This window comes from Ammodytes marinus (genome assembly GCF_949987685.1).
Source record: "Ammodytes marinus genome assembly, chromosome: 17".
Classification (NCBI taxonomy): domain Eukaryota; kingdom Metazoa; phylum Chordata; class Actinopteri; order Uranoscopiformes; family Ammodytidae; genus Ammodytes; species Ammodytes marinus.
The window spans coordinates 8819303-8833228 of record NC_137221.1 but is presented as its reverse complement, the minus strand read 5'-3'; the positions used below and the strand labels follow the sequence as shown (position 1 = coordinate 8833228).

At 39.6% G+C, this 13926-nt stretch overlaps 2 protein-coding genes across 2 annotated transcripts; one reads left to right on the top strand and one right to left on the bottom strand.

The window, feature by feature from the left end:
• Positions 1-736: 736 nt before the first annotated feature.
• Positions 737-3883, bottom strand: LOC307264417 (uncharacterized protein; the record flags this gene model as incomplete). The annotated part of the gene is made up of 2 exons (XM_080045828.1): positions 737-1018; positions 3686-3883. The coding sequence occupies 2 exons, from the start codon at positions 3881-3883 to the stop codon at positions 737-739; spliced, it is 480 nt and encodes a 159-aa protein (XP_079901954.1).
• Positions 3884-6826: 2943 nt separating this feature from the next.
• Positions 6827-13685, top strand: slc30a8 (solute carrier family 30 member 8). Its single transcript, XM_080045691.1, has 9 exons — positions 6827-7058; positions 8248-8423; positions 8819-8965; positions 10036-10189; positions 10371-10540; positions 10737-10849; positions 11780-11885; positions 12049-12183; positions 13023-13685. Exons 1-9 carry the CDS (start codon positions 6985-6987, stop codon positions 13166-13168), a joined length of 1221 nt encoding a protein of 406 aa, XP_079901817.1. The 5' UTR covers positions 6827-6984; the 3' UTR covers positions 13169-13685.
• The last annotated feature ends 241 nt before the right edge of the window (positions 13686-13926 follow it).

The following is a 13926-nucleotide window of genomic DNA, read 5'->3' as shown; positions in this document are numbered from 1 at the left end:
TATCCTAATACTACTTTCTTGAAAAGTTATTTACATGCCTTGAGTAACAACCAAGATCAAGAGCAATTTCATACAGCCACCAGAATGCTTTATCGCTGCTTGTGCACAATAAAGATGCAATGAACAATGAATCCATTCTGTATGTAGTTACAGTCATAAAAGGTCAGTGAGTTTCCATCTAGCACACACACACACACACACACACACACACACACACACACACACACACACACACACACACGAGTGTGCACACACATACCCATGCACACACACACACACACACACACACACACACACACACACACACACACACACACACACACAAAAACACACACACACACACACACACTTTGAACAGTGTTTCCGGCTGCCGTCAACATTACAACTTGAATACACAGTGGGCTACTACACAAAGACGACAAAGATTGCCTTTAGGTCGGTGCTTAATACAGGACATGAATCATCCTCAGTCACACAATGTATAAACTTACAACACAGTAAAGCCTTGATAAACCTTTACCAATGTTTACAGGCTTTTTCTATATTTTCTCCTCAAATGCACCCATATTCTTGTATGGCTTCTCTTGGGAAAAAAAACATGTTTATGGTCGGTTTATATGGTGGGAAACTGCAAACGTATTCATTTAGCTCCACCTCGTCTTGGTTTACTGTCTTATAGAAGGACATGAAGGAAGATGCAGGAGAGAGTTGAAGTTCTCGCACTAGTTTTAATTTTTCAAGGCAAAGAGCTTCTTCTGCTGGACGTCCTCTTGGCGTAAAAGGGCAAAGGCAGGAAGGAAATAGGAGAGCCCACTTCCCCCGAGCTGGAGTAGACGCTGCCGCCACTTCCTCGTTCACTCTCAGAGTCCCAGTAGCTGCCCTCCTCTTCCTCTTCCTCCTCTGCTTCCTCTTCCTCGTCTGTGTCTTCCTCAGACAACTCCTGCTTGAGCTCCTGGATGCCGGAGTGAAGCTCCATCAACTGGCGGATCAACGCCTGGTCCTGGGATCTCATCTCCATCTACACACATGAAAAAAACCCCCATCTCTTTAGATTTTATTGTCATACATTTTAGATATAGGCTTATTGATAGATAGATGCGGAGAAAAATACTTACAGGAGAAAAAAATGATGTGATGAAAGAATGAAACCATCAACAAAGAACCCTTAAAGCCCCTCTAAACCTAAATCCACAAAATCGTTCTATGTAATTTGGGGAGTTAGTTGCATGATAGTAAGCACCTGGAAAGAGTTAGGCATATACATGTATCAATCCAAACTAAAGATATTGTAATCTGAGTTTGATACACTTTACAGAAATTTGGTTTAGATGAGGTGGGCTATGCTCTGGTTCTTATTACACAATAAGTATTTTGAACCAATCACGGCAGCTCCCTGCCCGAACGTTCCATACAATGATCTAAAAAGCTCTTTTTTTAACTAAGTTTTATAATATTTATGAACATTTATTTTCAATCAGATTTTTGTAAAAGCTTATTGAGACTTCTAACTTTGATATTGTATTTTGATTTTTACTATTTCGAACCTCGGTTTCCAGAGCCTTTAAAGAAACTGAACTTCACAGAGTTGCTTGCTTTTCTCATAAAGACTCCTCTGGGTTCATGCTCAGTGTGAAACCACAGTTACTTCATTTGAGCGTTGCCTTCTTTCAAATGCAAATGCATCCATCTGCCGTTCTCTTTATTCCCTTTTTTATGAGAGGCTGTCTAATTGCTGGCATTGTAAAATAAGATATTCAGAATTCCAGCAACTTCAGAGTCCAAGTTTGTCCTAAGGAGCGAGGAATGTACCGAACAAAAAACCCTTCTGGGCCCATCTGCATTTCTTTTCTCTGTTAATTACAGCACCGGGCTGAGACCGGGCTCCGGCTCATAGATGCTGCTTCTACCGCCTTTGTCGACACTTGAAGGAATGAGAGAAGAAACGTTAAGTTTTATTCCTTTTCAGGGAGTTGGAGATGTGGGAATGCTGGGCTCCACCTCCTACCGCAAAACACCAGCTCTTAAGATTAAAGTGCTGGACACTGTATCTGCACCTGTCTTTACTGTTCCACTGTAAACTATCCAGACCAAATAGCAAATTGTCCAAATCAAGAGGTTTTGTCTGGATAACAAAGCAGCAACACATTTTCCTTCTCTGTAGTAAACCGTGAACACTGACAAAAAAAACCTTATAGCAGGTTAACTATTGTCAGTGTGAAGTTAATATATATTTTTTAAATCACAGTAAATGGTTTGGACTGAAACTTGAAACTCAATTTTTTGACAAATGTCTGCTAAATGGACTGTTAGCATAACTGATAACTTCCTCAGAACTGGAAAGTGCTAGTCATTATAACGGTTACGAAACAATATTTTAGTCAGATCTGGGTTGAAAAACAGGGAATTGTTCTTGTCCTGTAATCAATGTTGTAATACTCAAGACCGGTCTTTTTGAGGTAATCGGTCTTGTCTTGAAAGCGAGCTTGGTTGATGTGGTTGTCATTACAACACTGGGTAGACTTCAGGTACTGTCATTCATTGAGTGTCCTTATCAAACCAAGCAGGAGCAGGAGGCCTCTGTGTCCGTCCAGCTCCGTCTCACACACGTGGTTTCTCTTTCTCTGCGACACTTGGTTACCATGACGAGCTGTCTGGTTGAATGCACTAAATGGCAAGTGATATATTAGGCTGTGACAATGAGCATGGCACAGTCCCTCACAGAGGTGCAAACAGACACACACACATACACAGCCAGCCTCTTTGAACGAGGAGGATGGTTTAAAAGGGGTTGACGTTGTAACAACATGACCTACATGCATCTTAGGAACAAAAAGGGCAATAACTGGAGCTACCAACACAAAGGCATTCACCGTGATCCAGGAGGTTACATTGTTAGGGTGACAAATGAGTTGACCTTTAGTGTGACGGACAATGAAATGGTTTTATATGATTAGTATTTCCCGTGGCTGAAAGATTTAATTTAATAGTGAAACCTGCAAGGCTGTCCACAACTCAGCAGTATGGGAAGACAGATTGAGACACTTTATTGCCTAAAAATAGTAGCAATAACACAATGTAAAAATTCTCTACTCAAAGTATAGATCCTGCATACATATTCTACTGATATAAAACTATGTAAGTATTAACCAATATTGACTTAGAGCCACTGTGGCTTATATGTGCTACATGATGATAAATGCTTAAAACACAACAGTCGCATATAGGTAGAGAAAATCCTCAGGCCAGTGAACTGGTAATATGGAGCTTAAGCCAGCTTTTATTAGCTAAATTAACTGATTGAAGCAAAGGTGTGTTCAATTACTCATGAATTTAACTTTTCCTTTTTAAAATAGATGTTATTTTCTTCTTTCAGAAGTGACATAGTATCACTTTAAAACATCACAAATAAAAGTACTTATCAGGCAATATTCTCCTGTTAACTTTGCATTATGTTTTATAATTTATATATTTATTATGAAAATATGTAGGCTATAAACTATTGACTATAGCTTATCAATAAATTAAAAAGTAAAGTAAAAAGTTCAACATTGATCTTGGACTTTTAGTGGAGTTGTCCTAGAGTACAAAACTTAAGTTGATGTACAGTACTTTTAGCTGAAAAACGCAGTGTTATGGTCTATTATCTTAAAATACTTAGAAAGACGATTGAGGCTCCATGTCTTACCAGCTCCGTTCTCAGCCAGGCCAGTGCACTCTCTATGTCCAGTTTCCTGCCCTCCTCTCCAGCTGTGCAGCCTTCACCGAGGCGGTGGGTCCTGCTTCGAGCGTCTCTGCACCCGCTCTCTCCTGCTGCTTTACAATCATCAAAGGTGGACGTCTTGCAGGAGAAGTCCCGCAGTCTGGTGAGGACCACTTCCATCATGTTAGGTCAGAGTCAGAGATATATCCTCAATGTTTCTATCTGGATTCCTTTCTGCTTCTGATGTGTCTTGCGTTTTTTTTCCTCAGCTGTATTTACAGATACAGCCTCGTCTGAACTCTCCTTCTAGGACTCCGAGGACTTATGAGGAACTCACTCTTTCTTGCTCTCCTTTTCATACACACCACCACACCTCTGCTCTGCTCTCTCTCTCTCTCTCTCTCTCTCTCTCTCTCTCTCACTGTCTGTCTCTAAAAAGATGTCACCCAAAACCCCCTTGGCAAAGTGAACCGGCGTCACTGAAGGGGTTGAATGTGATGGAGTGGGGCCTGACGTCAGTGGTGCTTTGTCCAGATGCCTGACCTGGAGTTGTTTACCACTTTTGGGACCTTTTTTTAAAATCAGACACACACACACACACACACACACACACACACACACACACACACACACACACACACACACACACACACACAAATACACATAGTGGTCATAAGGATGAGGAGGCGGGCGGTTGCCATGGCGGCGACAGTTGTGTATCTTTAAAAGACACTGGTGCTTGCAGTGGCTCTGGTCTGTTGTTTCATGAGTCGTAAGAGGACACAGTGAGGAGGGGAGGAACAGAAGAACGCACGTATTAGCTCATGTACCCAGCGAACAGATACACAAACACGCACACACAGCCCTATAGTGTGAGAAGAGCTCCTCCACAGCCAAAACAGTGTGAACAGCCATGTGTAACTAACCCTTCTCGTGCCATTTCCCCCTCGCTCTGCAGCCCCTGGCAACCCCACGGCACCATCCATTCACACACACACATACATACACACTCACACACACACACACACACACACACACACACACACACACACACACACACACACACACACACACACACACACACACACACACACACACACTCACTCACTCACACACACTTACACACAACGCCTTGGCAAACCAAACACAGGCCCACTTTCAGGGGCCCCACAGACGGTATTGACCAAAAATAGCCGCAAACACACATTGACACATTGAAAGCTATTTTTAGGGTCAAGTTGACTCCACTTTTAGACCTCTTCAAAAAACGAGCGTCAGAACTCTCAAAGGGAATAAAGAAAGAAGAAGAAGATGCCTATAGGACTCAGTGTGCAATTGGCTCAATTTCATGATGCTGCTTTTAAAGAGACTGAAGAGCACTGGACGTCACCAGCTGATCTGTGAATAAGTGAATACGCATAGCTGAACAATGTATTTGTGCAAAGGACTTTTTTTCTGTTCACCTCCGATCATTCTCTATTTATATCTTTACCACCATTGTTATTCAATAAAATGTATAAATTCCTAAACTGATCTTGTGGAATCAAACGAAATCAAAATAAAACAGGCATTTTTAAAAGTGTGTCTTTGTAAAAGCCTGCCAACTTTGCTGTGTATGGTCATATGTCTAACACACATAGTGAGCTATAACATATGCACATCATGGTGTTAAATCCAAGATACTCAACACTAAGCATACATTTTTTTGCAAGTAGGCTATGATTCTCAGTAGGGTCAGGACAGAGCTCAAGCCACAAAAAAATGCAGAAAGATATTGGTCCAAAACCAAATTAGCACCAAATAAATCTGATAATAATATCGAATTAGATATGATGTATTAAATAGCATATAGAAAAATGTGGAGCTTCTCTATTATGAAAAATACCCACTGGAGCAGGAGGACACTATTTTCATGACAGATGGGACGGAATGCAAACTGTCGCTGTAGATGGTTCTTTGTCGCCCCCTTGTGATACATTTTGGAATCACATAGGCTATTATCAACAAGTGGAGTCGAACCCTAGCTGCAGGAAGTATCCAATTGTACAGCACGTAAAGACCTAAACTTTGGAAACAATATAATTACTTAAATCCTGATCATGAACTCTTTTTTATTTATTTGTTGAACAAATAAAAAAGATTATTATTATTATTATTATTATTATTATTATTATTATTATTATTATTATTATTATTATTATTATTATTATTATTATTATTATTATTATTATTATTATTAATAATAATAATAATAATAATAATAATAGGATAAAGTATTATTAATAATAATAATACTTTTTTAGCATTTTAAGCATTAACATTGGTCGATGTGGCCCAAAGGGAAGGGAAAGTTTGGGGTCCATTGCTGGATCTGTTGCCCCCGGAACCGACCTGACCCCGGCAAAGCGAATGATGAGTGAAAATTAATCAACTCCTCAGATGTTTTCTGAAGAGCAATTCCACCAGTTTATCTACATAGGGCTCATAAATAGTAAAAGCACGTGCGCTAAGTAACCTACAATAGTTAAATTCTTTATTATAGCCTTTTTCAAGTTGTTCTCGACATGTTTTGGGGGATTTTTTTATTCACGAAATGCAAGTTTAAAACAAATCTCCCCCCTTAAATACTCTATCGTAGGAATTGGAATGAATGGCCACGTGACACATGATAATAGGCTACTCTTGATTGTACAACCTCTGAGTACCGGCTGGCCAAATGAGGTGGGCGAGTCCTGGATGAGTTTAGGAGTTTGCAGACAATCAACCACCGAAATAAATAAGCTACTCATAGGTGAATTTATCGTCAACTTGTCTGGGTTTAAGAACATGAACTGTGCTGACACGTGTTTCCCCTCAACAACCTTTTGCTGAGACATTTGGTGTATTTTTCTAGAAAGTTCTAGCCTACTGTTATATCTCTATTTTGGATCACTCTTTCAACACTCATCGTTGCAGGCGGCGATGCATTTGCACACGGTGCACACAGTGGTAGTCACAAGGCTTCAGCCCTTGTCCAGAAGAGCTGCAGGGCTGTTTGCACCCCGAGTAAACTGAGAGGAACCGCAAAGGATGTGAAACCCCTTTCAAGAAGATCGCATCAAGACAGATAGAGAGGAAGTTTGGATAAACAAAGCAGCAGCTCACTCAGAAGTACGTTTAAGTTAAATTTGATTGTTTTTAAATTAGGAAATTCACACTTAATTTTATTAGTCTTGACATTTATTCGACTTCGATTTTTTTAGATTTTTTTTTTTAAATATCTGATATTCCCCTGGAAGACAGTCATGTTCAGGAAAAAGGATCCAGAGACAGTTGACCTGGTGACAGACTTCAAGAAATCGTACAACACTGTGGACAGGTAAAACTTTTTTTTCTCTCCTAATTGTGCTATGAGTCAAATGTAGAATTAAAAAACAACAACATGAAATCGGCTGTTTATCATGTTTCATAGAAAAGTTATTTCTCATACGTTTATCAGAAATTATTTTAGTCACACAATAATCACATGCAGAGTTTGTCGAACCAGTAACTGAAATAGGCTACCCATTGTATGTTGTTACCACTGTGGGCTATGTCTTTGCCCACGTTCCCTTGTTTGTGAACCACTGGCTTTTCCACACGGTGCTGGTCGGTCAGGGGTCTGCTGGGATTAACAGAATGACATAACGTGTTGTTTAGTCTTTTACTATCCGGCACCTCCCACTTTTTAATACAGGGAGGTGTGCACAGAGTTGATCACTGTGCCCTAATATTTCATTTGTTAAATTATTCTGCAATTCACCTGTTTCTTTACATTAAAAAAAAAACATCGCTGACTCCAGGTAGATGTTAATATTTAGGCTACTTTACTCATATTTAAGCCCTCCTAATGTCCACAATTGTGCAAATGTTTCTCCTGCTTTAAATCTGTGTCAGTATGTGGTGTTCCCCGGGGGAGAAGTGCAATAGTAATCAATCAAGGTTTTATGTTATCCAAAACGTGCTCTATAAGCATTTTAAGTTGCCAGAGAGAGACCAATTTCTAGTTTACATCTATCCCGAAATATAACAAAACCCACTTCATATAACTTTAGAATCCACTCCTTAAGATTGTGTTTTTCATTCGACAGACAAAATACCTCTTCAGTCTTTGTTGCACAAACTGACTTTCCCCAAACATAAGCTTTTACAGGGACAGGATCTTTAGGGAGAGTTCACCATTTGTAGAGTATAAATCCTACGTTATAAGACCTGCTCTTTTTTTCAGTATTTTTTAATACAAATGTAAATTGAAGATCTTTGGTTACTGTACCGTTGGCCACTCAAAGCAAGGGACTGCAGTACAACACCTTACGATGGGTGTTTCTAAACATTTATTTGACCAATGGAAAGTCTTAAAAGTCAACCCATTAAAAAACTAAATATTCATTTACAGGTCAATCAGTAATGAAAAGAATTGGTTGCACCCGAAATTAATGTTGGAGGCACAATTTAAAAACAATTATGCTAATGTACATTCTGATATAATTACTTTTTTCATGTTTGCCCTTGTGCTAATTTACCTGCAGTGTGGCCTACCACAACGAGGAATCACCACTGATAGACAATGGCACCGATGGCATCAAGCATTGCCACGACAACAGCCATGCACAGGCGGATCGCGAACAGGAGAAGAAAGTGGCCAGGAAGAGGCTGTACGTGGTCTCTGTCGTCTGCCTGATCTTCATGATCGGCGAAATTCTCGGTGAGTCAGTCTTTGGCGTCTCACTTTATTTAATCTTCAATTCCCAATTCCATTCCATCTGTTGTTTTCCTAGCCATTGCATCTTGTCTTACGAGATCACCATATACCAGCATAGGCCGGATGCCTTCTCACTTGATGATGAGCTGTTAGGAACTTCTGATAAGATACCCACTCACTCACTTTTAATTCAATCTTTGCCTTTACTGTTTTTTAGTCTTTAACTAATTCACTCAATTACAAATTTAGAATTTTCTTTCTTTTGATGTTTATCTTTCCTTTGTATTTCATTTCCTAGTAAGTAACTCACTAGTACATACAGTATAGTATAAGTATGGCAATTGTATAACGTTTAAAGTAATATCCATGTAATTAACTTATTGTCTATCTTTTTGCAGGTGGGTATTTTGCAGGCAGTCTGGCGGTGATGACAGACGCTGCCCACCTACTTGTAGACTTCACCAGCTTCATCATCAGCCTGGTGTCCCTCTGGCTGTCCTCCCGACCGGCCACACACACACTCAGCTATGGCTGGCATCGTGCAGGTACACTATTGGCAACATTTATCCATCAGATTTTAAAGCTGCACTAGCAACCACTTTCCTGTAGTATTTAACTAACTCAACAATGAATCCTTTATCCAGAAGATTTTTTTTTTCTGGATGGTCTAGTCATGAGGATACATGGAAGCCAGACTTTTTTTGATTGATACTTTCAGGCATAGATAGTGGCCTTTTATTGGCAACATACAAAGGCACAGGGCATTTCAATGACATATGCAATGGTTTACATCTTAAAAAAACATTACATTAGTCACTGAAAGATGTTTTCCTAGATTAACATGCATGTTCTCATATAATAACTTTCACTTAACATCTGTCTTTTCTGACATTACTTTAAGACACTTGTATTTATTGTCCACTCTGTCACTGAATTGATCGCTACTTTAAGGTTAGGTATGAAGTATAATACTGTCTCTTACTTAGTTAAGAGCCACCTTTTTTGAAGAGAATAAATCATTTCCACCATCATATGCAGTCGGGGCTGAGTAACATGGAGATTAATTGTTTCGGGACCTAGTAACTTGCCAGCAGACAATTATTATCAGATATTCAATTGTTCTCTGTATAATGCGTTATTAGCCTGGATTTGACCTTCTTAAAGATATTTTTTGGCATTTTTATGCTTTATTATTTATTATTTATTATTTTATTTATTTATTTTAATTTTATTCCAGACACAGAGAGAAAACGGTCCATAATACAATACAAAAACAGTAAAAAGACAAACTATTGATAGTGTAGCGACAGAGTTGAAATGGGGCAGAGAGGGGAGTGACATGCAGAGAACGACCACGGGCTGGAATCGAACCCGGGTCCGCTGCTGGCGAGGCCCATGGGGGGGACGCCCTACCAACTGAGCTTACCAAAGCTTCTTGAAACATGACCTTTTATTTTGATCTAAACTAATAACACTAGAAGGTGGTTTGAAGGTGGTTACTTGACTGCTCACTACTAGCGATTTTCAGTTTCTTGTTATTAAATGTTGGACAGTCAGTATTCTTTCTCCTGAATTTATTTTCCGACTCCCTCTCTCCATCTCTCCACCCGTGCAGAGATCCTGGGTGCACTGCTGTCAATTTTCACCATCTGGCTGGTAACGGGAGTGTTGGTTTATCTGGCCGTGGAGCGCCTCGTCAGTGACGACTACGAAATCGAGGGCACTGTCATGCTCATTACCTCTTTGTGTGCTGTGTTGGCTAATATTATGTGAGTAGAAGACACACTCGGTTTCCTTTTTGATGATCACAGTTCACAGAGTTACGCCTTTTGAATATTTATGACTTCAATAAAAGCTTGTATACAGAGAGGAGGAGGAGAGCAATAATATAAAATCCAGAATCACGGACCGATTCGTTTTATATTTTGTTTTGTTTTTTTCTCTAAAAAGCATGGCGCTCACCCTCCACCAGTCGGGCCACGGCCACAGTCACGGGGGTCTCAGCTCTCCCGGGCACGGACACAGTCACAGTCCAAAGAAGGGAAAGGAACAGAAGCAGATCTCAAACCACGGCCACTCCCATGGCGATCATACAGATGTGGAGCAGAATGCCAGTCAGAGTAATACACGTCATAAGCTCTTTCTTATCAGATATAATCAGCATTGGCCATGAATATGACTGAATATGCACCATGGGGGGGAGGGGGATTGCAACCCATTATAATTGCATTATAATGGAATTTGTAATGACTTATAATCCAATGTTGAATAATCTTTTAGAGTTTGGATCCCGCTGAGCTACTTTCTTTCTTTCAGATGGGAGGGCTAAGCAGGCCAATGCCAGTGTGCGAGCCGCCTTCGTCCACGTGATTGGAGATCTTCTCCAGAGCATAAGCGTGCTCGTTAGCGCCATCATCATCTTCTTTAAGGTAAGGAGTGTCTCCAAAGTGTGGGAAGTCTAAGAAAGTGAACCTTTATCCCATGACAACAGGTGAGGAGTGGGAAGTAGGTGTGAAATAAACCAAGGAATTTGAAATTGGGTCAATAAACTGTAAGACGGCTATTACTATTGTGTGTGGGTGTGCGGGGGTGTTCCAGGTGTAGACGGTAGGGGGTAGGATGAGAAGTATCTGTGGATAAATGATTTTGCTTACATACCTTAACATTAGCTTGACACTGCCCTAGGATAGTATATACAGTACTATTCTGTACATTAAGGTATTTTTATTATTATTTTGTTTGTTTGGAAGATATTGTAAGCAAATCCTTATGGTGGATGTATGAAAGTGAATAAACATAATTATACAACAAATAAATTAAATCAAAACCTTGAGAATATAAAGCGATCCCCCTTAATTACTGTTAGTTGGATAATTATTAGTGTTTTGACTTCAAGTTTAGCTGTTGTTGGTGAGAGGCTCCTGCAGTTTCTAGCACTGCAGCTCTCATTTATTAATTCCTGAATTATTTTTAGCTTCTTCCTTCCGCCGCTCTGTATTCTCAGCACTTCCAACACACTCACCCTTGAGGAATCTCGAACAGCACAAGGCTGTGGCTGCTAGCAGCAGGAAAGATGCTCACTTTCTGTGTTCACGCTGTTTGGTTGCTTGTTGTCAGGCATTTCAGTGTGCTGCGTATATCCTCTCCATAATCAAAATGATGATCTGCACCTCATTGTATTAGTTACTTACTACTTGGTAACCATTTGTAAAAAATAGATAAATAGACTGTACAGACATTTAGATTTTTGTGAGAAATACTATTGAAAATAATAAATCCTCCTTCACCAAGACCAAATGAATTCATTAATTACACAAATGATTAACACATCTAACCTACATTTTCTGTGTTCCTTTCAGCCAGAATATAAGATGGCTGACCCCATCTGCACCTTCCTGTTTTCCATATTTGTCTTGTGCACCACCTTCACTATCTTGAGGGATATTCTTGTTGTCCTGATGGAAGGTAAGGCCCCTCGTTCCCTGGCAACTAAAAACAATTACAATATACAGTGTTTCCAATAGACTTGCTGCTGCACTTTGTCTCGCTCTTTCTGACTCCTCATCATTCCTCACATTCCTCCCATTCTAACACTCAACCTTTGACCTGTTTGGCTTGATTGACTCAGGTGCTCCAGCGGGGGTGAAGTACGGCGAGGTGCGGGATGGTCTGCTCTCGGTGAAGGGGGTGACAGCGGTGCACAACCTACGCATCTGGGCCCTCACCATGAACCAGGCCGTACTGTCTGCACACGTAGCTATAGGTGAGAAGAAAACTCATGTGCTAAAATGCTAACACATTCATTTGTTAGTAGTAGTGCTATTTGGACTTGTATCCACGTCATGGATGAGTTTAAAATCTGATTTTAAAATTCCATTTGAACAAGTGTTTTCCTACTCTGTGTAGAAGTTTTGCCGTTATGTATTTGATTATACTGATGGGATTTTGTGTGCCTTTACCAAATAGAAGAGAGAAAAAAACTAGGCACTAGCTAATAAAGAAGGCAGAACATCAAACTAATGTTAGAAAAATGACCGGATGTTCTTCGTAGGAGCTTTTGAAGATGTAAAAAAATCCTGCTAATGTTGCTCTATATCTGCCAGGTATAAGTTGGTATATTTATAAAGGGCCTTTCAAGAGCAGAGGTCACAAGTGCTTCTATTGAAAGACAAAAGATCAGATAATGCAAAGTCACAACGAGATTCTTTGTTGGTCTGTTTTCTGCACATGACATCTATTGCTCGTCAGTCGGTCCTGGATAAAAATATAAATGGGAAGTGTTGTTCTTACGACAGTGTTATGGTATTTTTTGTTTACTCAAACATAAGCCTGACCATGCCATGTGAGCTGCTTGCTTGGACCACATCAGGAATTAAAATTATAAACACTATTCATGCGTGTAAGAATTTGGGCACAGTTACATTGACCATGCATGGACCATTCACAGTCCAGCATGAACAAGTTTTTAAACTAGTCGTGTTACCTTTTTCGTATTTGCTGAAAACCTACATTTAAAAAATAAAAATAAATGTACAGTATGAACACACAAGGTGACTAACATTAGTTTTAGTGACGATTTCCTTGGTTTTCTCTCCTCCACAGAGGATTCGGTGGATGCTCAGACTGTCCTAAGAGAAATGACCCAGGCTTGTTTCTCCTCCTACAACTTCCACTCTGTCACCATTCAAATGGAGAGAGAAGCCGACCTGAAGCCAGGATGTACCCTGTGCGAGGACCCCACGATTTAGGAACTAGACTTTTAGTAAGGCCAAGCTATGTTTTAGCTGATGTAACCTCTGGTGGTAACACTATTTATTTAGTTGTTCGGCCCTTCTCATTTGACCCTGAGGTATTGGGTTTTTTACTGTGACATTAATGCCAAAGTCTGATTGAAAGGTAAGCTTTCTCATGACTGAAATGGCTTTTCTCTTTCTCCTTCTCCTCCTCCTGTGCAACATTTTAAACTTCTATCTAAATAAATCCTCGAGTTGTGTTTGCTTTTTCATATTTAAGTAGAAAAAAATCACTAAACTGAGTGAGTGTGTTGAGTAAGTTAACTTATACTGTACTTCTATTTACTTTCCATAGAACCCATTTTAACTGCCTTTCTTTACATCGTGTGACCATATGTTAAGCAAATATGCCGATGTACTGTTTGTTGAGCTTTTACCTGTTGACTTAGCCTTAAGACAATTCAGTCATAGGTATTTGCACATAGACTTAAACAAAAACAAAAACAAATTGTGTGCGATGGACCAGCAACCTCAGAAGGACTGTTTGTTTACAGCAGTAAAATCAGTTCATTTACCACTGCCTTTGTAAGTTACAAACTATTATTATTATTCAATAAAATATTCCTTTTTTCAAATATTGTCTTGTTTTCAAACTCTTATTTACAATGTCATAGCATCCTTACTTACAAAGCTCTACACCTGTTTTGATTGATTGATTCAATTTATTTCAGACATGTCAAAATTACAAAACAAAATGAAAAGCATGAAAATAA